Genomic DNA, 25259 nt, shown 5'->3' on the forward strand with positions numbered 1-25259 from the left:
TACGGCCAGCCCCGGCATGTAATCCCATTGACAAAAACATGACCGCATTTTTTAAATTTGTTTATGATTGCTCCGTTTCTTTCTGTATTTCCTTTTCGAAGTATTAGGTTTCTACGGTTCCTCTTATTAAGAAATGAAGTGCAATGTTATAGCACCGAGCAAGACGGTTGTTCTACAATGAGTAAAAAAAGAATATACGAATTTGTTAGAATAAGACGTGGACGAGTAGAGGCACAGTAATCTACATGGCCCATTCTTCGACAGCAGGTGTGGGTCCGAAGCATGAAGATCACCTCTCTTTATAGGATGTGCAGTCGATCCCTCCCTCCAAGTCCTCCGCCCGGCTCCGCCTCTTGCATTCCTGTAGTTAGCAGCTTTGATCCCCCGGTGCGGATGATCTCTTGCTTTGAGCAATTGTATCTAAATTACTTTGACGTTATGAAAAAACAGGCAGTGTATCACGAAATTGGCGGCGGGTGTAGCGCAGTCAGTTAGAGGTTCCGCTATCTGCACGATCGACCGGAGGTGCGAATTCACCCTAGCGCTCTCCAAGCCTTTTATCCCTCCGGTGTCGCTAAACTGGTACCAGAATTGTCTGGGAGGATAAAAACACTGACTTGACACATCGGCTAGCCCCCGCAAGTCAGTGTATAAGGCAGTTACACGTTCGTAAACCTGAAACGATTCTGAATTGAAGTGAACGTGATGGCGCACCCCAAGTGGATTGATTAACGCCAGACACACAGTTTATGAAGAAGTTGACGTAGCACGGAAACACCAGGGAAATCGTAGCGTTAGGCTTACGGAAACAAACGTGGCTCCGCTCGTCTTTCCCTAGTTGTCGTAAAAAGGGCAGACGTTGTTCTTTTCGTACGAAATCAGTCGTAGTGCGCCACCCTTGTGCACCCGCCGCATTCACGAGCGAGCGGTCGAAGATTACTGATGCTTCCTAACCTCCTTATTCAGCCTATTCAGGTGTAACCAATGAATAGGGTGCTGTGGGGATCGAAACTTGTACAAAGGGAGGTGTTCTAACCTATTTCATAGGAACTAAAATGGTCTTCACGTCGTTTTTTTTACGTCGACTAGGTAGAATTGAGCGGAGCCGCACTGATTTCCGTAATATACGTCCCGAACTCTACGGTTTCCCTGAAGTTTCAGTAGCTACGTCAATTTCGCGATACGCTGCCTTTAAGAGTCTTTTTGAAGGTAAACACTAAAGTATGCTTACTGCTGTTTACAATACATTTTTCAGTAGAAAAATGTAAAAAAAAATTCATTGAGAAGAAATCATAAACAACCGAAAAACGTACAATGGAGTTGGTGCTGCTGGCATCACTTGAAGTACTTGACATTTCACAACCAATCGATAGGAAATTCGTGTTCTTCGAAAATACTGGGCAGATTTCTGAAAACAAAGAAGCGGCTGATAGAGATGTAAGAAAAATGCGGTCAAGTTGTGTCAATGGGGTAGGTTTGCCCACCAGGGCGGCCAGTCCATTATAATCCAAGAGTGCTGATAATGATAACCCACTGACTCCGGACCGCAACAACACTGAAACTAGAAATGTATACAAAGGTGCTGGCTGCATGCAGCGTACCTGCTGCAGGTTCGCCTACCTGTTCCATATTATGAAAGAATCTTGCGATTTGCGCTTTTCTAGAATCTTCTTATACTGGTAGCTGTATTTTAAAACAAAGACGACATCCATGGAACAATGGTTTCTATTATGTAGAATCAATAAATTATTTTAAATGATGAAAATAGTGTATTTTACGAGATGACGTATTCATCCGACTTCCTTGGAGCAAGTGAAATGAAAGCAGCAAGGATGTTTACGTATAAAAGCGCTCGTCAAGCTTTCTCTGTCTAGCATACATCTGCCTTTTTTGGCTTCGCTTTGGACGCTATCGTGACTTGGACTTTAAATGTAGTGCTCAAGGAGAAAGCTTTTTTTCTTTTCTAGTTTATTCTTCTTGTGATAGCGAAATATTTACGTTTCTCAATTTCTCGAAGCACATTAGTCACCAGTTTGCAAGTAATGCGAGTGCAAATCCGTGTTCATTTGACGGCGTCTTGTACATCGCCGTCAATTACACCTCACGCATCTTTATGCGTGCAAAAATAAACACTTCTATTTTCAAAAACCACGTATGAAAAAAAGAAAACGTAGTTTATACCACCAATTTGATATTTGAGAGTCTTTACTGTGAGTAATTATACTTGGTTCTTCGAAAAAATTTAGAAAAAAAAGGAGGAAAAATCGGGTAACGCTCTCTATTAGTGCTGTTTTTAACCACATCATTAACGAGACAAAAGTTGTATGCAGTTAACTTGTTAAAGGCATCACCCCACGAATCTGAGGTGGTGCAGATTTCAGATGGAGTATTCTTATAAGGGATAGTAGATTATGGAGAGAAGGGCGATTTCGTCCATTTCTTCCTAATTGCAGTAAAAAACGGCCCGGAGGATGCGGCGCCGCCGAAGGCTGGCGCGTCGAACTTCTTGTAGAAAATAGTGCGCCAGAACGCCCGAAGCCGTATCGTCCGGGCCGTTTTTTACGGCAATTAGAAAGAAATGGACGGAATCACTCTCCTCCTAATAATCTACTATGCCGTATACGAATACTCCACCTGAAATCCGTACCACCTCAGACTCGTGGAGTGATGTCTTTAAGAAGAATGGTTGTTCATCGTATGACACAACAAAATAACAATACCATAACAATCTCCAGGTCTTCTCTTAAACTTTGCCATTGAGAACTGTATTTATTCCTGTATTTTCTTGTTATGCCAACGAGGTTTTGGTGAGACTTTATTAGAGGGCTGACGTTGCGCATTGCAACAGAAGGCGTCGTAATAAAGAGCACTCCGGAGTACAAGATACACTGATACAAGAGAGAACGGAATCATCCTCTTCTCCACAATCTACGACTCCGTATAGGCATTACTGCCTGACACCCGTACCCACCCGAGATTCGTGGGGTGATGCGTTTAAATACTAGTGTCTGGATGTTAAGAAACTGCACGTGGGACAATAAGAAAGTTGATGCAGACGAAGTTGTCGAAACGTCAGGCCAACAATAAAGTTTCACCAAAACCTCGTTGACATAACAAGAAAACATAAATAACATTACAATATATTTGTACTGTGTAGTCAAGCATAATGGAGATTGGAACCGACAACTTTGTCAATGATCAGTTTAAAGCGCAAGTATCTGCAAGATTCTAACATTGCCTCATTTCCAAGAATAATCAAACTAACTACAAGTCTTTTAGGGCTAGTGTGCAATCTCAAATGATTGACGACTTGCCTTTCTACAGTGGCCACAGTGACAAAGGATCTCTTCAACTAACATCCTTTAGAGAACCGAGTCTGCCAATTTAGTATCTGCTAGATCGTAACGATCGAGTCATTCATCTCCAGAGTCATTCCAGTGAAGATTCATAGCTAGAATTTAATATTTGGGAATTACTACTATCAGAACTAAGAAATACGGAGGAGTAGAACATTTTAGAGTTGTAACATCAACTTCATACACGTACAAGAATCCCGTCACTGGTCGTAATACTGGGATAGTTGCACGTAAATATTGCAGAATACACCTTTGCGGAATAAATTCTGCCATAGATTCCGTGGATTTCTTTTACGTCATCGGAATGCGTATGACATTTGACACGATCTGCAACTTTAAGAATTATTCAATTCAATTTAAATGAGAAGTAGTGGGGGAATAGAAGCAGGACAGCCGAAACAATTTACTTTTCTATGCAGTAATAGAATGATAAAAAATTCGAAATCTTTAAAAATACTGATGAAAAATGAAGAATAAGAAGACGAACGACTTGCGCGAAAAAGTTCAGTTTAATTGCGTTACCGGGAAGGAAGATGTACCTTTGCGATAAAGTCCTACAACAAAGAAGTCATAGTAATAATTGAAAATGCACTCGCCTTCCTACCTCACGTAGAATGTTCAGCACCTCAAGGTTTCCATTCCAGTAGTAAAAGAAAATTACCGTCGCCAAATAGAGTTCATAATAGAGTGATAGAAAATATGAAATCTTCAAAAAAAGGAAAAAAGGAAAATTAAGAGAAATTGATTTCATGTCTAGTTGCGTCATCGGGGAAATAATTTGCCCTTGCGGGCGAATTTCCATGTGGAGGTATGTCCCATTCACCATTCACCCTTCACAATGATTTGATAGAAGATTTTAATCCTTTAAAGATACTGGCAGGGAATCGAAAATAAAAAAGCGGCTGACGAAAAATGCGGTCAAGTTGTGCCAATGGGAAGAGTTGCCGTATAGGGCCGTCTGGAAAATCCGTCATGATAACCCACTGACTCCGGACCGCACTCCCGTTCCGCTTCGAGCAGGGTATACAAATCGCCCCTGGTATGCAGCGTACCTGCTGCAGGTTCGCTTACATCTGCCATACCGTAGAGGTATTTTGCGATTTGTGTTTTTCTAGAAAAAACTTCCTGTAATCCTTATATACTGGCAGTTATGTTTCCAAACAGAAGAAGACATCCATGGTACTAAGTTTTTATCATGCAGAATGAATAAATTATTTTAAGCGGTGAAAATAGTGTAGTTTACGAGGTGATGTAATTCCTTGGATTCAAATTCCTTGGAGCAACTGAAATAAAAGCAGCAAAAATGTCTAAGTATGAAAACGCCCTTCAAGCTTCCCTGTCTAGCATACATCCGACTTTTTTGTCTTCGCTTTGAATACCATTGTGAGTTTGACCTCAAATGTTGTACTCACGGAGAAAGCTTTTTTCTTCTTTCTAGTTCTTTTTTTGTTCTTCTCGTAATAGATTCAGATTCTCCGAAGTAATCATCACATTATTCGTTTATTCAAAATTAATTCGATAGCAAAACCTTGTCCATTTTCATCGTCATCCACATCGCCACCCATAGCTCTTTTCTCAATCTTGCCATTTGAAACGATGAACACTTCAATCTCCATGATCCTTATATAAGAAGAAGAAAATGTAGTTTATTTTATCAATTTGATCATTTGTGGTACGTCTTCTCCACTATTAGTAACTAAGTAATTCTTGCGTTTTTTTTTTGTTTACCGTGAGAACCAAAATTTCTACTATGAACTATGATTTCAACTATTTCTACTATTACTCCAACAATAACCATTGAAATCACTCTGTCATTGATCAGTTTAAAGCGCAGGTGTCTGTTGCATGTTTGCATTACCTCATTTCAAAGGGAAATCAAACAAAAAAAAACAGTTCCTATGTGTACCTCAAAACGATTGACAGCTTGTCTTTTTACCGCGACCACCGTGACAACGAATCTCATCAACTTATATTCTTTAGAGCCCAGAGCCCGAGAATATTGATGCTGGGACAGTACAGTGTTCCGAATAAAGAGTAAAAGTATGATAAGAAGTTGTGAATAATATCAACAGTGATTCTAAGCCCTAATAAAAGTAGAATATCTTAGAGTGGCACTTCTAGATTAATCTGCAGTTCCCATCCAATAACCTACTCTCAGATAATTCTACATAAAGTTTTCATATCATGCCACACCTCTAAGGAATATACTCTGTCCTGGATTCGGTATCTTTTACTCCCGTCATCAGAATGTACACAAAAATGCGGAACTTCATTCAATTCAATTTATATAAAGAATAATGAGAAAATAAACCCAGGACGATCAAAACTAATTACTTTTTATGTATTAATAGGACTGTAGAAAATTCGAAATGTTCCTAAAATATTGAGTGAAAATGTAAACTAAAGGAATTACTTAACATACATGTACTGAATACATCGTCAAAGAAGTGTGGGAACGATGATGGGCCTTTGTTAGCGGTGGAGGAGTACGGATAGATGGATAACCCCGCTGAAAGCGACCCACGACACTTAAATGCTGCTCGGAAGTCATGCAGAGACTACAAAGATTGCTTGAAAAAGAATAAACTTCCCTTGTCACTATATTCTACTTGAACACAATCACCTGAAAAAAAATCTTCTGCTTCCTTGTAAAGAATGGTTAAGATAGTATAGGCAGCTCTTAAACCCCTGTAAAAATAGAAACCAAATCTATCAGTTGTCGAAGTTACATGAAGACGTAATGGGATCCGAGACTCGAGATTCCTGAAAACACCGTGGAGAAGTAACGAAAATATAAGAATTGTTCGACATACATACAATAAAACTACTGCCTAGTTAGATCTATTGGAGGTAGTTCTGACTGGGAAAAAATAACAATGACGTAGATCAATAGTTCCTGTCATTATACCCCGATTAAGCGAAAGGCAAATTTTGAGACAAATCACTCACTGACGCTGGACTACATGACCGGACCCACGTGAAGATTTGACAAATACGCTTCCGGACCTGGTGCTGGCTCAATTTAGACTTCTATCAAAAGAGAGTCTTGTGTTCGGTACTTTTCCGGAAATTTTACATAACCTAAACAGTGTATTTCCAATCTAAAGAAAGTTTAAAAATAAATTTGTTAGAATAATTGTGTGGTATAGGGTAGTCGGCAAGAGGTTCCGCTGTCACTGAACGATCGATCGTTTAAAATCGCCGTAGTGACAACTAAGCCTTTAATCCCTGTGGGGTAATTGTGTAGGTTGGACAAACTCTGAATTGAAGTGAACTCGTTGGGGCATCCAAAGTAGGGTGATTATCACCAGACACTTTATCCTTTGTCCTTATAGAATAATTGCTCCAACGACTCTAAGAAAACGATAAAGAGAAGCATTGCATTTCGCTCAGTTTAATGTTTCTCTAAGTGGTTTTGGTCATGTATACGAGTTTGAGTGCCACTCGCTTGCGATGGATCTCAAACTCGTATACGTAGCTAGGAGTAGCCAATGCAGACAAGCATTTAAGTATTCGCTCGCACGTCGCCGGGCACGTACGAGCATGACTTGAACAGTTATAAGGCGGAAGTTACCCAAATATTCCAAAAAGGTGCTGTTGTCCAATGCACTGCCGAAGATGCGCTAAGGTCATTTCTGCTTTTAGCTCCTTTATGAGGTCCTTTGTCCATGGCCGACCGCCATCACCAACGAAGTCAAGCTGCGAGTGTACCTATCCGCAATTTGCCCTATCATGATGTACGGATCGGAGGCTTAGGCAGCACCTTCTACAGTGATGGAAAAGCTTTATTGCACGGAAATGAAGCTACTTAGATGGTCGCTTGGTTACTTTTGGTCTTGAGTACACGACAATTAAGATCTTTACACAGAAGTCGTTGTGGTGTACTGGCGGATGACATGTGGAAGATATCAACCTTTTGCACTGCAGCAAAAAATCGTCCTCGCTTCTTTGGTCATTCTATCATACATGCAAATCGCCTTGTTCAACGAGTTCTGAGGAGTTTCTCGGGTTCAAGCTGAAGGAAACCACCTGGTTGAAAACGGAAGTTCTGTACTGAGGTGGTGAAAGAGGGCCAGAGGACACTCGGCGTGGAGAGACAGTTTAGGTGAGACGTAAGGTTTTGCAGGATATGGAATAGCGACGAATGAATTGAATTTATGCAGGCTGTCGCAGAAGATCGAGATGGTTGTCTTTTCTCCTTAGTAACAACTCTCCGTTTCGTTGCCCCAAACTGCCGGACATTGCCGATCTTGATATGCTTCTCCTTATCGTTTGCTTAGAGTCGTTGGAGCAATTATTCTATAAGGACAAAGGATAAAGTGTCTGGCGATAATCACCCTACTTTGGATGCCCCAACGAGTTCACTTCAATTCCGGTGTTGATAGACTGCTCACGCAAAACGTCAAGTCCTGCAGGATATCTCGCAAAAACGAACGGATTCTGTGTGAGCTCTTGCTGTAGATCGAATTTGGGCGCAGCCGTGTTTCAGGACGACGGCCCTCGGCAAAAATGTAGGCAACCACCTAAGCCGGTAATACAAGCCCGACAATTAAGTGTGGTTTGTGATTATTTTGGCATCTTTCCGTCCACTGTCTTAACCATTCACTTCAGGGAACCAAACTTTCCTTACATCATTGTTTTCAGGTAAAAAATAGTGACAGAAAATGTTTATATTTCAACAGCATTGCATTTGTTATGTAGGAGTAAAAATTACACGTGAAGGTCCAGAACAAGAAATTTCGTTGTGATGAAGGAGGGAATTGAACCCGCACTATGTACGACATTTGTCATTGTAGTCTTTGTGTAGATTCCGAAAACATTTAATATCGCGGTCCGGAGTCACTGGGTTACCCATCCTCCACTTGGAAATCCGTCCGCAAGGGCAGATCAGCTCTTCCCACTGACACAACTTGACCGCATTTTTTTCATTCATATCATAAATTTCTCTTAATTTCCACTTTTCCTTCAGTGTTCAAAGGAAAAATTTCGAAAATCCTAGCACTCTTCTATTATGAAATGGCGAAAGTAATTCACTTTACTATTGGAATAGAAATCTTGAAATACTGAACATTTCAACGTGAGGTAGAGGAGGGAGTGCTTTATTATTTTCAGCTAGTACCATCCTGATCCTGTTGCAGGAATTCGCTGATGTATTCCGGATAAATTTCAGAAAACCCCGCTCAAATTCTATATTTCTCGAAAGGAATCAGCAGAAGGAAATCTCTCTGCCACACAGATCTTCAGATTTCCGAGAGACATCTGGGAGAATCCGCATGGGTCCTGCGTGTATCCTATAGTCCAGCGGATTTCGCCCACATTGCGACTAATTATTGTTTGCTTTAAATTATGCACGAGTAGCCTCGAAAGGTGGTCGTTCGGTCGTATTGAACACTACGACATCTTACATTGTGTCCACACTCATAAGTTCATCCGACTACACGACTACACGGGAAAAAATGTGGAAAAAATGTGTGAAATGTGAAAAAGACAGACAAATGTGTTTTTAGATTGTGGGCAGCGGAACGATAATTACACCTTGACTTAATTAACTGGCTAATATTATCGCTTGACCTGATTACTAACATCTTCTTCGAGTCGTGTCGATCTTCAATGTAGCTCTGCCTAACTCTTTCGATCTGCCGAAAGAAATCCGCACAGATTGCATCCATTCGTCATCGTTGTCCAGTACCGTGTGCCTAGTTTCCTGCTATAGCCTTCAAACGTCTCTCTTGAACTGCTTTCCGACGTCGAATGTCCGTCACAGTGGACAAATTAAATTAAATCTCATCCATTTGATATTTGAATTAAATTTTAATTCAATTCAAATATCAGATGGATGAGATTTTCAGAAAAAAAGAGGCTAATTCAGTTGTATTAGCTTCAAAAAGTTCCGCATCGTTCAATTTCTCATCACAGGCTCAATCAATCGCTACCGCAAGCCATTATCATCTCGGATCACCGGCTCCCCAGATACCTTAAAGGCATCTCCTCTCGAACCTGAGGTGGTACGGATTTAAGGTGGAGTATTTGTATACGGGATCGTAGATTATGGAGAGAAGAGCGATTCCATCCACTTCCTCCTAGTTGCCGTACCAGTTCGATTGGAGCGCGCCAGCCGTGTGCACGCGTCGCACCTTGCCGCGTGCACAAGGCTGTCGCGCTCCAGTCGAAGTCCTTGTAGAAAATAATGCGCCAAAACGCCCGAAGTCGGATTTATCGGGATGCTTTTGGGAAGAAATGGATGGAATCATCCCCTTCTCCATAGTCTGCTATCCCGTATACGAATACTCCACCTGAAATCCGTACCACCTTAGATTCGTGGAGTGATACCTTTAAGCAATAGGACAAGTTGTTGATACGGTACTACATTGCTCAGTGCATTTGAACAGAAATTAATAAGTACAGGGAGAAATACATTACTTGCCAAATAATGCTTTTTAAAATTATTATTCCTTTTGATAATAAAATCAAAAAAATCCTTGATAATTAGTGCTAAAATTTTTAAAATTGTAGGTCCAGATAAGTAATTATCGATTCTTCACTTCATGACTTGACGTCACCTTTCGGATAGTTCTATTTAAATTTGTATTTCTATTTCTGTATTATTATTATTTTCCTAAATTTTCTGTCTGAGATTTGCTCCTTTCGTCCAGTGTTTTATTGTAGAAGTAATTTAACTATGTATTAACTGTAACAGTACCATTACCATTCGTATTTGTTCTGAATTTCTACTTCTTTGTTAAGGTTTACAAATCCTCAACCAGTAACGTCGGACAGAAGTCATTCCGATGCAACAAGTACAGTGGACAGATTTACTTTTTATAATTTCGTGGTTTTCGGAGTTTTTGGCATGAGAGTTATTCACGTTTTTTTTCCATGAGGTTGGGCTGTCATTTTGAGTTTTAATTCACTCTGACTATTTTTATCCTGCAGTGAAGACTGAACAAAAGCTACCTCAAACATTCAGTTTTCCAAATTTTCAACGAAGAGTTTTCTCTGGGATTTCTTTAAGATTTTGTGAAGAACCGGTAAAATCAGAGTTCGGAATGTAGTAGAAAGATGGATTTTGTAGTGATGTACTTTCTTACACTTCTTTATTACTTCTTCCATTTCATCAGATTAAACCATTCTCAAATTTTATTATGAGTGTAGCAGTCGGTAAAAAGTCTGGACTGTGACTGCAGGATCAATGGTTCGAAACCGTTCTAGTGCTCACCAAGCCTTTCACTCCCCTTGGTTGATTAATTTTTTTTTTAGCAGATTTTCCTGCTAGGATAAAAACACTGACTTGATGCATTTGCTAGCCTCCGCCAAACACACGTTCGTAAATCTCAAACGATTCTGAATTGAAGTGAACGCGTTGGAAGCGGACTTATCATCTTTTATTTTATTTTTATTTCTCGTTTTTTCTCTTCGCTCAAATTTTCTTCTCCTAACACTAGATGTTGAAGGAAGAAGGTAGATTATCCCGTATACGAAAACGAATGATACGAATTTCTATGTTATTGAATAGTAGATTATGGAGAAGCGGGTGATTCCGTCCATTTCTTCCTAATTGTCATAAAAAACGGCCCGGAAGATACGGGTCGTGCACAAGGTTGGCGCGCTCCAATCTAACTCCTTGTAAGTAGAGAATGGCGCACCGGAACGCTCGAAGTCGTATCTTCCGGGCCGTTTTTTACGGCAATTAGGAGGAAATGGACGGAATCACCCCCCTCTCCATAATTTACAATCCCGTATACGAATATACTCCATCTGAAATACGTACCATCTCAGATTCGTGAGGTGATGCCTTTAAAGGAAGATAGAAAACCATAGCGGGCGCAAAAAAAAGCGTGGCGTTGAACGTCACGTGGAAATGTTTGCTTAAACACCTGTTTCGTCGAGGATCTTGTATGGTGAGAAAGATAATCACAAAGTACAACCGTTTGTTTGACAGGTTTCGCTAATTGAGCTATGGTTGGGAATTATGACACGTGGACTAGTGGCTAGTGTTCGAATTCGTAATATTCTGAGGAATATCCGAACGATCGGATGATATTCAGCCCCCAAGCTCGGCAGAAACACAAATCCAGTGCTAGTGCTGTGACTTCTGGATCTTAAAAGGATGAAGGATGAAGTCACTGGCGTATCAATCCACTTGTGATACGCCAATGACTCAATCCTGAAATTTACTTTTTACGTTTTACTGGAATTTGTAATCGTTGAGGATTTTGGAACGCGTGTTGGGCTCTACAATGAATTGCGGGGGCCAGCCAGGATAACCAGGTAGGTGTTTTTATCCTCCCGGACAAGTCTGGTACCAACTTATCGGTACCCCGAAGGGATGAAAGGCTTGGTATGAAAGGATGAAAGGCCAGGACGGTTTCGAACCATCGACCAACGGACCTCTAACCGACTACGCCACACCCAACTCCTTCTGGATCTTAATCTTTTTGAAATAACCCACTGGTGTCCCATAAACAAGAAGAAGAAAGTTTAGTGCACACTAGAATGTTACCGAAGTTTACCCTGAGTAAATTGGCCTATTTTTGCACACCCGTGACAGGACACTTTATTGCTGCAAAAGGAATATCGAAGAGTAGGATCCGTCCAGGATCCACTGCGGTTCTGCTCAGGACCGTCAACACGAATCACTTTCGCGAAGGATGACCATGTTATGCTCGAGAACCTCTTGTGCTCGTGATGCTCTTGAGGTCCGGAAACGTAGTTCTAGTATTTTTGGAAGCCTCTTTACCTCCTTCCTTGTTCGTCCTGGGTTAGGTTGGTCATTCAAACAGTGGTAATCGTTGTTCCACTATAAACATTCTGGAGTAGGGGGCGATGATCTCTTGTGGAGATGTATTATATGACTGTAACCTTTTCAAATCGGAGCTTTTATCTTTTATTTTTACTTTTATCCCATCTCATTTCATCAAAATCCTACTGATGGATTCGAATATTCGAACAGTATTCAATAAATGCTCTTTTCTGAGTAGGCTCGAATTAATGAACATTCTCGAATTCTCTCCATAAAAATTGCTTTCTTCGAATACTGTTGTTATTCATTATTTAATCCCTAATATGAAGTGGGACCCTCAATCTCATTTCTCCTCCGAATCACTAGCATTTCTCAAATTTCTGTCTTCTCATCGCATTGATTTCTCTCGAATATTCATTTGATTCGCTGATATTCGATCCAACATCTGTTCTGGACAACGCCATCGCAACTTTTAAACTGGTTTCGCTGGTAGGAGAAGATTATTTGAGAATGCTTGGGAGCGACTTTTTAGAATAGGAAAACACAAGAAACAGCACACATTTAGGAATTATTGAACAGTAAGGTTTTTTTTTTTTTTTAAATTACAACACACATATGTACCCTGAATAGAAGCACGTGATTAAAATCTATAGACGATATTTCGGGCCACATTTCTTTCTTTCGTGGGTTGTCATCATTCTTGTTTTCATACATTCTTTTCATCATCATAATAAAAAGGGACATTACAGCACAAGCATAACGAGAGCACATGATTCTTCAATGTAAACATATTATTCCCGTTTATATCTCATACATTACCGTCCATCCACGCGCATACAGGCAACTGATGTGATTTCCAAGAGAAGAAAAGAAAAGAGAGCATAGGAAAAAAAGAAAATGATTTTTCATTCACGTCAAGCTGATCGCGTTGACTTTTTCTTTCCTGGAATTTTTGACTGTAGAAAACGATTTTTCATTCATGTCATGCACCGCGTTGACTTTTTCTTTCCTGGAATTCTTGACTGTTCCAAGCAAACAAGAAAATATTTGCACGTATTTTGACCAAAAAACCATTTTTAACTAATTGGGAATTCTGATGCTCCCCTCTTTCGAGACCTGCTGCGCCATCAAATTGAAGTCCAGAATTAAATTTACGGATATGGAAAATGGTAATTGTTCCAGAGAAAGTGGTGTTTTTGGTCCGCTTTTTTTTATCGGGAATTTTCGAGGTTTGATTTTCTGTAGATAGTAAAAAAAAACGTTTGAAAACTTTAATGCCGGGGATTTGTGACCGTTCCGATCAAAAAAGAAAGAAAAGAAACAAAAAAGAAAATGCTAAACAGGTAGTAATTTGCCTGAGGTGAAGGGAAGGAACGGAGTGGAGGGATCAGTGCTACTGTGGGAATCGGCAAAAGTTAGTGAGGTGGAGGCTAAAACTACTAAGGAACTGAGGAGTTTTGTTACCCTACTCAGCTCTAAAACGTAAGAATTGATGTCCGAGGATCCATGACATATAGGCTAAAGCCATTAAGGTCGTGACTCTAAAGCCTAAATATTAATCCTAGAGAATCAAGGATATATAGCAGATAAGATGTGGTGGAAACTTAGAGCAGCTGAGCTGAAATTCCACTTCGAACTGAACTGATGGTTGGGCTTGAGCATTGAGATAACCTCAAATTTATTCACTCTTAATTTTCAATTAAGTAATTTTTTATTTTTAAATCCAAATTTAAATTTAATTTTACTTTAAAATTCATTTACCCTGAAGATGACGACAATTCTGCGAAGGTGAATTTTGCGAAGGTGTGACCAAACAAGGTTTAAAGGCATCACCCCACGAATCTGAGGTGCTGCAAATTTCAGGTGGAGTATTCTTATACGGGATGGGAGACTATGGAGAGGGGGGTAATTCCGTCCATTTCTTCCTAATTGCCGCGAAAAACGGCCCGGAAGATGCTTCAGGAATTCTGGCGCACCTTTTTCTACAAGGAGTTCGACTGGAGCGCGCCAACCTTGTGCGGCGCCGCATCTGCCGGGCCGTTTTTTACGGCGATTAGGAAGAAATGGACGGAATCACCCCCCTCTCCATAGTCTCCCATTCCGTATACGAATACTCCACCTGAAATCCGTACCACCTCAAATTCGTGGAGTGATGCCCTTAACGCAGCAATTTTCCACCCTCTTTCGTAACTCACCACCGATGGACGGATGACTCATCGTCCGTCACTCGGTATGCAAAGAACGTACACAATTTGGCAACAACGAGTGGAATAATGCTGTGCGTTGCAAAGAAAACACTTTTGAATTTTTTCTCTTCACACCACTTATAAACCATGGCAACCTGGTAGAATTGGAAGAAAAATCAGAAAAAAAAAGAAAAAAAAAACACGAATAAAGAAGAGAAAGGAGAAGAATGTTCATCTATTCGTTTATTTATTTATTTATTTATTATTATCATTAGTTTATTTCATTTAATAGTTTGCTTATTTATTTATTTCTTTAGAATTGAAATTTTTTCTGTTACATCTTCACGTTTCACTTCAACTGCGTAGTATATACGACTCATTTCCCTCCAAATTTCCTTTCAAATCTCAAGTCATTGAAAATTCACTGTATTATTTGGCCAAATTTAAGGGTTTGGTTAGTTTTTTGGGTTTACTTTTGTGTTCGGGCTAATTTCAAAGAGGTCCTGTGTATCCTACGCGCTTCTCATTTTGCAACTGACCGTTCTACTCCTGATTGTTGTTATTCATTCCTTAAAAGAAGAAGAACGGCTCTTCTCTCAGAGTTAGAAATTAGAAAAAAATCAGCGAATACGAGTAAACCATTCTCTATCATACACTTTTATTGTTTCCTGATCAAGTCTTGGAATTTTCTACGATAAGCTGATCGGTAAACGAACTAACAATACGCGTTCGTAAAACCTCAAGCGATCCTGAATTGAAGTGAACACGATGGTGTATCCCAAGCGGATTGATTAATGCCACTTTATCCTTCAAAGGCAGCCACATCATGAAATTGACGTAGTACAGAAACCCCAGTGCACCTGTACGGTTTGGTTTGTAGATCACGGAACTCAGCCTGGCTCAAACCTAACCGTAATCGTCTTAAAAGACGGCCTTCCTTATTACGAAGTAGGTTATAACGAACCTCACCTCCCCTGCGCACGCATCGCGTCCATGAGCGAGCGGTCAAGAATCAATAATGGCTCCTCACCAATCTATTCCAGTGAAAAAATGAATCGCCTGCTGAGGAAAGGGTACAAGGGACGTGTCCTAACATACCTCGTAGGAACAAACACTTTTTACGCACTTCGCCGTTTTTTTTTTACAACAATTAGGGGAAGTTGAGCGGAGCCAAGTTTGGTTCCGTAATCTACCGCCCACGAACTCTACGGTTTCCTTGATAGTTTTGTCCTATGTCAAATTCGCTCCGAGGACAATTTTTCGACAGCTCCGATTTTTTTGCTTAACTGTTGAAGTAGCTAAAAAACGCTTGCAGTGAAGATTGATGGTCCCATAATCCGAATTCGGTATCGAGTCCGGTTGTTGATTGGCGAATGAGCAGGATTTTCCTAATGATTCCATGAGTTGACCGAAAAACCTCGGCCCGGAATGGGTGCTTGTCCTGTTCCTCTTTCAATAGAGCGACTATGCGTTGTTTCTGGATGATGGACTTCTTTCTAGTCATCATTCAATCCAATTCAGTTGCGTGACCACTATATATGTGCGGCGCAACACGTTTTTCTCTTCTTTGAAAGAAAATCAAGGGTATTTGAGAGAATTTTCCATTCCCAGACTCCTATCAGAGTTTTCCTCAGAGTTCGCAGCTCGTAATTTGCGAATATTACGCCGAGAACGCAAAAGATACAAATTTTGACATCAGAAGCCTCAACGGCGGTCAACGAGTTCAATTTGTCCGACAATGCTGCTCTTTACACAGTCACTTGAAAAGTCTTTATATTTTGTAGAGAATCGAAGCATATAAAGCGAGCTGGATGTGAAGCCAGCCGATAAAGCAACTCTTTGCACCTGCATGATCAATTAAAATCCACTTTACGCGATTTTATTGCATCCATGCTATAGGTGTAAAAAGTTGCCTCGTTGGGCGAGTTGGTCACTTGGGTAATTCTGACGCTTCCGGCTTTTTAGATTGTAGGCGGTGCTTCGTGACACTATTACAAATATCTCGAATCCGTGTTTATAGTGGGAATAATCTAAGTTTCTTGAAATCTGCTCTTTATTGTGACGAGAATTGATGGGGTCCTTCGCCGAAGTGGCTGCACCCGTCCTCTTCCCTTACGCTTCCACCCAGCAGGTCGTTCCCTTCCTATGTCTATGATGAGGTCGTTCATTATGTATAAACCTGGTCATTCTGACCCAAATAAAAGTCGTTCAATTGGAGTTCTGGATTCTGGATTTCGGATGAGGATCTTGAGCGGAGTTTTTTTTTTTCTTGCTCGCCCGGACACCTCTTATACTAGGAGAATGGCCTAACAATCCACCACCACCACCACCACCACCACCATCACCACCATCGCCACCATCACGGGAACATTAGAGAACAACGTCATGCACGATGTTTTTGTAGGATCGCCGGAATTGCACAGGAATCGATCCTTTTTTGTGGTTTTTGCTCTTTTCGCAAATGTTCGCGAGTTGCGAATAAATGGGCGTCTCTGTGCTGTTTATTCGAATACGTAGATGCGGACATTTCCGAGAAGAAGAAAAAAAGACAATCTCTTTTTACTTCAAGGAACTGGGACATTCCTTCCAGAAACTTCTAATTTTAATGCTTTAACATGACAATGTGTCCCCATGTCACGATTGTGCGGATTCTGGTTTCCGCTCTATTCAAGCCGATGAGAAAAAAGTTTTTCGGAATGGATTCGAAGAAGTGTTATAGGCGCTATTCACAAAAATTCGTGGAACTAGTTAGTAATTTTCAAGTTTTCCTGAGGAAATTTCGTGTAGCCGACGTCAAAAGACGAAGAAGAAGAAGGAGACGTCAAATATATAGGTGTAAATGGTTTCTTTCTGGAATTTCCCCTCAACAAATTTGCTCCACACCAGCAACATCAACGCGGATTGTATAGTGCAGGCGGATCAATAGGTAGATCAAAATCAATCGGTGTTAACGGAAATTATTAAGAAAATCTGCGCATTAGCTTTAAATGAAGGTATATAGCAGCGTGTTTAGGCTTAGGGGGTCACAGAAAAATCTTTCCAGAAGAAAGTATAATGGTATCCAGAAGAAAAAAGTTACTCAGCACGAAAAAAACTATTCCGATGCTAATTGGAAATTTCCCAAACCGACGCCTCAGTTCTACTTCTTAGGTGAAACATCCAGAAAAACCAGTGCTTAGTGGCTGTAAAACAAGTACGTTTCGTAACTGTACGTGCTCACCTCAGCGTGACTCATCAGCACATCACGTTAGATATAGAACCTCTTACGTATTTCGTGACATACCGGGCATTACACGAGAACTGGTCCCCAACACGTCTATTGTAGTTTTGAAGAATCTATGCAGCGGATTTGTGAACTTTCTCGCCCTACACACATAACCTAATCTCGTACCCGTCGTGCACATTTTCACTCTATGAAAACACTTAGTTTCTTGTCCAACACTCTTGTATGTTGTGAAGACCAGTTCTCGCTCCGAATTGTTGTCAGTAATAGAGACACACATTATGCTTCTGTAGCAGTAGAAAAATCTAGTCCTTCCAGCAAGTAAGAAAAAAAGTAACTCATACGCCATAGTTATAAGGTCCGAGAGGGAACACTGATAAAGGGATCGATATATTTTTTTTCGAAAAAACTATATTACATTTCTTCAAAAAAAAAAGTGAAAAGAAGTAGTGGTAGTAGGAGAAAACGGGCAAATATACGATCAGAAGAGGTGTAGGTCAAAAAAAAGAACTCAATGATGGGGAATCGATAACATGGAGCACTGCTGTCTCGGGATAAAAGAAATTTTCCTCACTTCTATGGTCGAGGTATGGTATGAGTAGAACTTCAAAAATTATCGGTAACTGTTCCCGTAAACATTCTATTCCTATATTCTTTTCCAGGGAAATTTTGCGGTCCACTAGGAAATTCAGGAATGGATTCAGTTGTGTTCACTTTTGACTACCTTAGCACGTAGCCATAGATCTCTTTTCAACGGTGATCTCAATTCCCGTTAGGGTTGACGAAAATCCTATTTACTATTTATTTACTGATTATTTAGTATTTTTACTGATGTATACAATACATTCTCTAGCAGAAAATCTCCAGAGTTATAAGAAAAAATAATAATAAACCCCCCGAAAACATCCAGACATCCGATCCATAGCAATTTTGTTTACAACGACCCTAAACGGACGGGGGGAAGTGCTCGCACGGGATCTTCTTATCACCGCTCCGTTATCGCGTTAAAACCTCTATATGACCACATTATTGATTAGAGCAGAGAAGAAAAACTCCTTAGTAATTATTAAGTAACCTAAAAGCCCCTCACCTCCACCACGCCCTCCCGCTCTCCCGATGTCTCCGTGTCCACTGACCGAAACGCTATTTCGTGGCTCTGCATCGGTGAACACCGGCGCTCGACCACCTCCCCCTATAAATATGGGACCGCCCCTTGGCACTTGGTCACATCGTTCGTTCCTCGTTTCTGTCTGTGTGTGTGTGCCGGCGCGCACGTTCCTTGGTTTCTGTACACGTAACTCCGACCTCAACCACACCTCACCACCACCACCAACACCGTCAAACTCTTCCAAATCGGCAACATGAGTGACAAATGTGGTAAGTCCTTCTTCCACCTACTATTATCCCTTTCTTTTAGTTAATTTTTCCCTGGATTGATGAATTTTTCCACAAATTTTGTATATAAAATGTAGATTTATCCGGCAAGCCCTTATTTTTCCCTCACTCCCTGTGAGAAGACTTTCTCAAGCCGGTGGTTACGATATTCACGAGGATTTATGAAATTATAAATTAGATTACTACTGTATAATTATTTTGCTTTTATATTATCTTACTAAATTACTAAATATAGCATGTAAACAAAACCTCAGTATTTACTGTGATCCGATTCGTGGGACAGGGTCCCGTCACAGACTTTTTAAGCGTTTTATTTATACGTAGACTTCACATCCACATAGTGTTCAGAAACAAAATCCTCTCAGAACATTTTAAAGGGATTGACTAGGGATCTACTATCACTGGGTCTCCGCTATCGCCACGTTATTCTTAAACAATTTCATTTTTGCACCAAAAAGTACCAGTTCTCACCCCTCCAAGCATTTCAAGATAACAGTTCTCGCATTTTTGGGGAACAGTTCTCGCATTTTTGGGGAACAGTTTTCGCATTTCTGAATTTTTACAAAGAACTGTAGTTCTAGTCCATTTGAAGTTTTGACACCACTACTTTCTAGAATATCAGCATCCTTAAGGGATTCCCCTAGAGAAATTCTCGGAACTCTCTCGGAACTTCCCCCACAAGAGTCCTTGACATCGATGAAATTCCTAGCGAGCGGAAAAAAAAACCGAAAACTATCGCTATTGAGGTTCTTATCGTAGCGTATAGCGTAGCGATATGGTAACCGTGTGTGTCATTTGCAAACGCAAACGTAAGAAACTACGGCGGAACTCTCGTTGACGTGCGGTGGAATTCGCTAGGAATTCGATCAGAACTTTTACATACGTACATTTCCGAAGAATTTTCGAAAAGCTGCAACGTACAGCTTGCCCCGGCCTTGAAATGTTGAATTTTCACATGAATGAATCGCGCGCCTTTTTGGCGCGAATCCAGAAAAAAAGGCGAACCACATACACATACACACACGGACAGACATACATAGAATGGTCGAGGGTTTTTACAATGGTAGCGCCTACCTCTATCAACTCCTTTTTTGTCCTGTGGCCCGTATGCTGGCGGGCGGGCGGCGGCAGCTCAAGGATCTTCGTAAGAGTTCGTCATGCGTTCGAATTACGTAGAAGAAACCTCTTAAGAGGTCAAGTTTGACCGAGTTTTTACCGAGAATCACATATGGATTCATGGATATGAAGTGTTTGTGGACATAAGCCGAGGTTTCGCCGGGGTTTCTTTCATCAAATCAAATGATCGAGAAATTTCTGGCAAAATGCCATCCGAGCGTTCATAGGACCCGGTTGTGATAACGCAAACATGTTGTAAAGTAAATATTGGATTGATTTGGATCAATCAATCAAGCGATTCAAAGAACTGGAACTATGTAGTTTCAGAAATTTCTAATTTTAATCCTTTAACACAGCAATATGTCAACGATTTTGAATAAGGACCGGTTTCTGCTCTATTCTTTGGGGTTTTGTTGAACGTTGACATGGATTTCCGGCAAAATCCCATCCTAAAGTTTGGAGGATTTTCCTTTGATAAAGTGAATACTCGGAAAAATCGCAGAATTTTTGGGAGATCTTCCCCTCATAAGGAGAATATTTTGAAAAAAATAATTATTTGGGGGTCTGAAATCCTTTAATAAGTTCTTTCAGTCAGCTGGATATTATTGTTTCCGTAGCAGTTCCTTTTTTTTACGTTGGTACGACCTTACGCTAATAGCTCTGCGAGCATGAATAATGCGTCCATGCGTTAAAAAAATGACCTTATGATCATAATTGTTTTCGTTGGGAAGATCGGATCTATTCGATACTACCGTCTCGTTCTCATTCCGACTATTCGATACTATTCGATCAATTCGATATCTTCAAGAAAGGTGTCCGCTGTTTTTTTACTGGGATTTATCCGAAAATTCTCGAACTCTGCGCTCGTTTCCAGTGTTTCCGGTGAACTCGCCGAAGAGTGTTTACCTTATCCTGAAGAACATTTAGCAGAGCTTTTTTTTCGGGAAAATTTCGTCAATATTCCAATATTTCCGCGCTCCATGGTTCTTGGATGTTGCGTTCATATTGGAGCATGTTTTTCCTCACAGTTCAGTATCGTATCGATTTCGCTGCCGGCTCCTGGGGAAAAAAAAAAGAGAAACGCAATGAGAAGTGCTTAGCATCGTATTGCTCTGTAGAATTCAAACCATCCATCTCATTTCGGGACCCATCCGACCGCACCTTTCGCGCCTTTTCTTACTGGCACATTCCAGTGCTGCCAATTAATCAATCCATCCATCCTGGAACTAGCTCCGTTTTTTTTCGGACCACCCTTATCGCGATTTCCGAACGCGTGCAACGAACGAACGATCGTAACGATAAAATTCAAATTAGATGATGATCGACGATGGCGTGGAGAGTTGATTCTTTGCGGACATTTATGAGACCAATACCAATAGAGTCAATATTTGAGTAGAATCTACATTCGGGCAAATGTTAGGTGTAGCGCAGTTGGTAAGAGGTTTGGCTGCTACTAGAGGGTCTGTGGTTCGAATCCGCTCTTGAGCGACAGATTTTGTCATACAACCAACAACCTCTGTAGTCGATAAATAGGCAGAGGAGTTGTCTGCGAGGATGAAAACACTAATTTGACACATCGGCTAGTCCCAGAGGGTTACTGTACGGGATAGCCACTGTTTAGTAAACCTCCAAGGATTTCGTATTGAAGTCGAAGGTGTTGTCGTATCCGTAGAGGATAGTTACGTCTGGCACTCGACGCTTTTTTATAGACATGATATTTGTTTACAAACATAAATGTATGCACATTATTATTTATTTACATTTACTTACTATTATTATTACTTTATTTTACATTATTATTTGTAGAAATAAATGTCATGATGTGATCCAGATGATTTTTTCCTGTTCTTTTCCAGAGAAATGCGGTTGTGAAGCTGGATGCAAATGTTGCGAAGGAGGTGCATGCCAAAAAGATTGTCAGTGTTGCTCGAAAGGTTGCAAATGTGGGCCGAACTGTAAATGTGAAGGCGACAAATGTTGCGGTGATGAGAAATGTTGTGGAGGTGAAAAGAAATGCTGTGCTGAGGGTAAGAAATGCTGTGAAGAGAAAACATGCTGCAAGTGTGAGTTTTCATCTATTTAATTAATTTATTTTAAAATATTCTACTCCATTCAATTGGTTAATGAAAGATTTTCCTGTGAAATAATTGAAATCCTTTCCTTTGAAAGATTTAAGCTATCTTTTTGCAATTATCGTGATAGAAAATCGCTACCAGCCGAACACTGTCATCTAGTCACCATTAATTTTTAAGTAAAAATTTTGTCGTCATATGACAGTGACAGTGACAGATCACACCCACAATATACATTGCTTATTCCAGTTTTGTTGGTAGATAAGAGAATAAAATTTATTTCCGAGTCTCTGTCGCCAACTGAGCGACCTCGTCGAATTTGAGTGTTTTCAAAGTGGGCGGAGCTAGGGAAATATCTAATCTTTGATTGGCTCCCGAGTGAATCATTCCTGATAATTCCCTTTAAAGTAAAAGTGCATGAGATCATACATATCACAATTTCAACATATTATCTCTTGTGTAATAATCCTTCTTTCCTGCGCTGCAGTCGGAGCTAGGCGGGGCAATCTGCAAATCAAGGCACATGTTTATTTATTCACAGAGACAAAAGAATTTCAAAAAGAAACAAATAATTTACGGTCATATCTATATGGTAGAGGACTTTGTTAAGAGTAGATGATTTAATTTTTCTCACGATAATTACTAGCGGACAAGGTTCGCCACCTCCTCGAAAGGTTCGATGTTCCAAATTGGACATGGGATGGGACCTAATGTGATTAATTGGTTGGAATTCTTTCCTAGAATTCATTAATGAATTAGAATCTTGGTTTCCTTCCCTTATGATATATTTTTCTTGCTTTTTCCTTCTTCTTCAGTCATGGATACTTATTTATTTAAAGCATTTAGGTCATTCCAGGAATAATTACCAGTAAAGATCTCCAAAAAATAGTCACCTTTCAGAATAGGGAATATCTTGATATTCTTAGAAATTTTTTCCTATTGATCACTATGATCTATATACATTGAAGCAATGAAATAAGTAAGAATAATAAAATAATGAATAAGCAATAAAATAATAAATAAATAATAATATAAACCATAACAGCCATAAAAAATTGAAGCATATGAAAATAAACAACAACAAATAACATAATAAGTAAATTAATTAAAATAATAAACAATAAAATATTGAAGCGGAAATATAATATTCATTTCGAATTTCATATGGTATTTCTGGATTTTCGCTCTTATTATAAAGTGTACATTCGATCCATATCCCTAATTAAAATGTACTTTTCCAGAGATGCAATCGACTCAGATTGGACTTGTGGCGCTACGGCACAATTGGCAGCACCGTTATCAATTCCATTTCGCTTCTACTTTTTTTTTTCGCTTAATCATTCGTAACGAATATTAATTTGCATGTAAATCTCTATTCTTCTTGCATGTATTCTCAATGCATAAATAATTTTGCTGAATTGCTCGTGTGAACATTTTGTGAAGCGCACATGTGAGGATATACGCTGACGGCGGTGTCCTCCTCGTCCATGGGTGATAGATGCACAGAGAATAATCGGGTAATCCATGAAGAGAAAGAGAAAACAAAAAACTTAAAGATTATCATTTCGTTCAAGGTGTTCCATGGTGAACAAAAAGAACGAAAAAAACAAGTGTTGCGTTCTGTGTGTGCTGGTTGCGTTAATAACGATTTCCCTGAATCCGGGTACATAATCCTAACCGCGACAATCGAACACCGCTGCTCATAGGGCGGCGGCGGCGGCGCCCGCCATATTTGCAGCCAAGTTGACTAAAGTTGGAAAATTTCTAGGAAAATCATCAAGGAGGAGGAAAAACGTCCAGGAATCGCCCGTCAAGAAGCACCCGAACCTACCGCGACATCCTTTAAAAGATGCGTTTTTCTAGAAACATCTGCCTGCACGACGCGACGCGTCGTATGCTTGACACGTTTAGTAGCTCCTTTTTTAAAAAAAAAAAGGATTTGAATGGAAGAGAGTCCTTGGACGCTTTTAAAGCTGGTACGGTACCATCCATGCATACCTCCGCTCAGATACAAACATTCACCGTTCCTGGTTGTTCTTTTTGAGAATTCTTTAAAAGGAAATCTAAACACCCTCCAGGATCCAAGACTTTTTAGCAGCCTTCGTGTACGTCTAAGGTATGTACGTATATTTAGAAATGAATAAAAGAAAAAAGGGATTCCTGGACACTCCGGTCTCAGTGGAAAGCCAAGCACTACACTTTTAAATCCATAAAATAAAGAAGCATGGAAATGTATAGGGATTCGGAATGACCAAGGAATTCCATAACAGAAATGGTAATTGGAGCTTACTGTACCCACAAGCAGGTGATTGAGCATGGAAATCCAAGAAATCAATACTTTTAAAATTTCAAAATTCTGCACTCGTCTCGCGCGCCTCCGTGCGTCCTATGCGCGCGCTTTTTTTTGTACGCGAACTTTTTTTTTCCGCTTCAAGCGAACTCACCTCCACCTCCAGTTTTTACGTGCATTTTCACTGCTTGTGGAACGATTCAGGAAAAGATCCATATATTTTCGGTTGAGATGTTCGAATCCTTGAGTTGACATCTCAGTTCCACTCCGCAATAAACATAAAATATATATTAAAAAAATGTAAACATATAAATGTGTAAATAAATATAAATATAAATATGGGATACATGGACGAGCTTAGAAGAAAGATTTGGCTGATTTTTCTTGTCATTTCGGAGAATTTTTTGAGTTCTGTACAAGAAGTTCACGTTCCTAAGCGACCACATCATCTCATAATCTCGTCTAAAGGGTCCCATGTAAGTGCTGAACCACGAAAAATTCATCGTTTAACGTCGATTACAGAAATTTGACCAAAGTTCGTTCATGAAAAAGTTTTTTTTTTTTCTATCAACAGTGAGCTGAGCTGAGATAAACTTATCGTGGGTGCCTTTCTTATCCGAATCCTCGCGAACACTTCTGTTAAAAGTTTCACTATATCTTGACCTTGTAATTATTAGGAAGTTCAAATATTTATTTTATCACTTGTCTATTTATTTTCAATTTAAAAAAGAAGAGTTTTACAAAATTTAACTTCTCTCATCGATAGCTGAATTCTTAAATGTTGAGGAACTCTCAAATACAGCAGATATGCGAGAAGCGAAGAGGAATGAGTCCCTTTGTGTTTCCAGAAATTAAATAGGTTGGATACCGGTATCTCCTCG

At 40.0% G+C, this 25259-nt stretch overlaps 3 protein-coding genes across 4 annotated transcripts; 1 reads left to right on the forward strand and 2 right to left on the reverse strand.

Annotated features, from left to right (window-relative positions):
• Positions 1-299: 299 nt before the first annotated feature.
• On the reverse strand, positions 300-4972 carry RB195_008819 (uncharacterized protein; the record flags this gene model as incomplete). Its single annotated transcript, XM_064195514.1, has 4 exons — positions 300-420; positions 1314-1408; positions 1485-1555; positions 4885-4972. The coding sequence occupies 4 exons, from the start codon at positions 4970-4972 to the stop codon at positions 300-302; spliced, it is 375 nt and encodes a 124-aa protein (XP_064046659.1).
• RB195_008820 (uncharacterized protein) lies at positions 1315-23425 on the forward strand (the record flags this gene model as incomplete). Of its 2 annotated transcripts, XM_064195516.1 has the most annotated exons (4): positions 18622-18736; positions 18872-18882; positions 21873-22079; positions 23330-23425. In XM_064195516.1, 4 exons carry the CDS (start codon positions 18622-18624, stop codon positions 23423-23425), a joined length of 429 nt encoding a protein of 142 aa, XP_064046662.1. The 2 variants fall into 2 exon arrangements, with proteins under 2 accessions (XP_064046660.1, XP_064046662.1); XM_064195515.1 differs by lacking the exons at positions 18622-18736; positions 18872-18882 and adding an exon at positions 1315-1470.
• On the reverse strand, positions 5904-9025 carry RB195_008821 (uncharacterized protein; the record flags this gene model as incomplete). The annotated part of the gene is made up of 4 exons (XM_064195517.1): positions 5904-5914; positions 5980-6119; positions 6306-6362; positions 8940-9025. 4 exons carry the CDS (start codon positions 9023-9025, stop codon positions 5904-5906), a joined length of 294 nt encoding a protein of 97 aa, XP_064046661.1.
• Positions 23426-25259: the final 1834 nt, after the last annotated feature.

This window comes from Necator americanus, chromosome III, assembly GCF_031761385.1.
Source record: "Necator americanus strain Aroian chromosome III, whole genome shotgun sequence".
In the NCBI taxonomy this organism is placed as follows: Eukaryota; Metazoa; Nematoda; class Chromadorea; order Rhabditida; family Ancylostomatidae; genus Necator; species Necator americanus.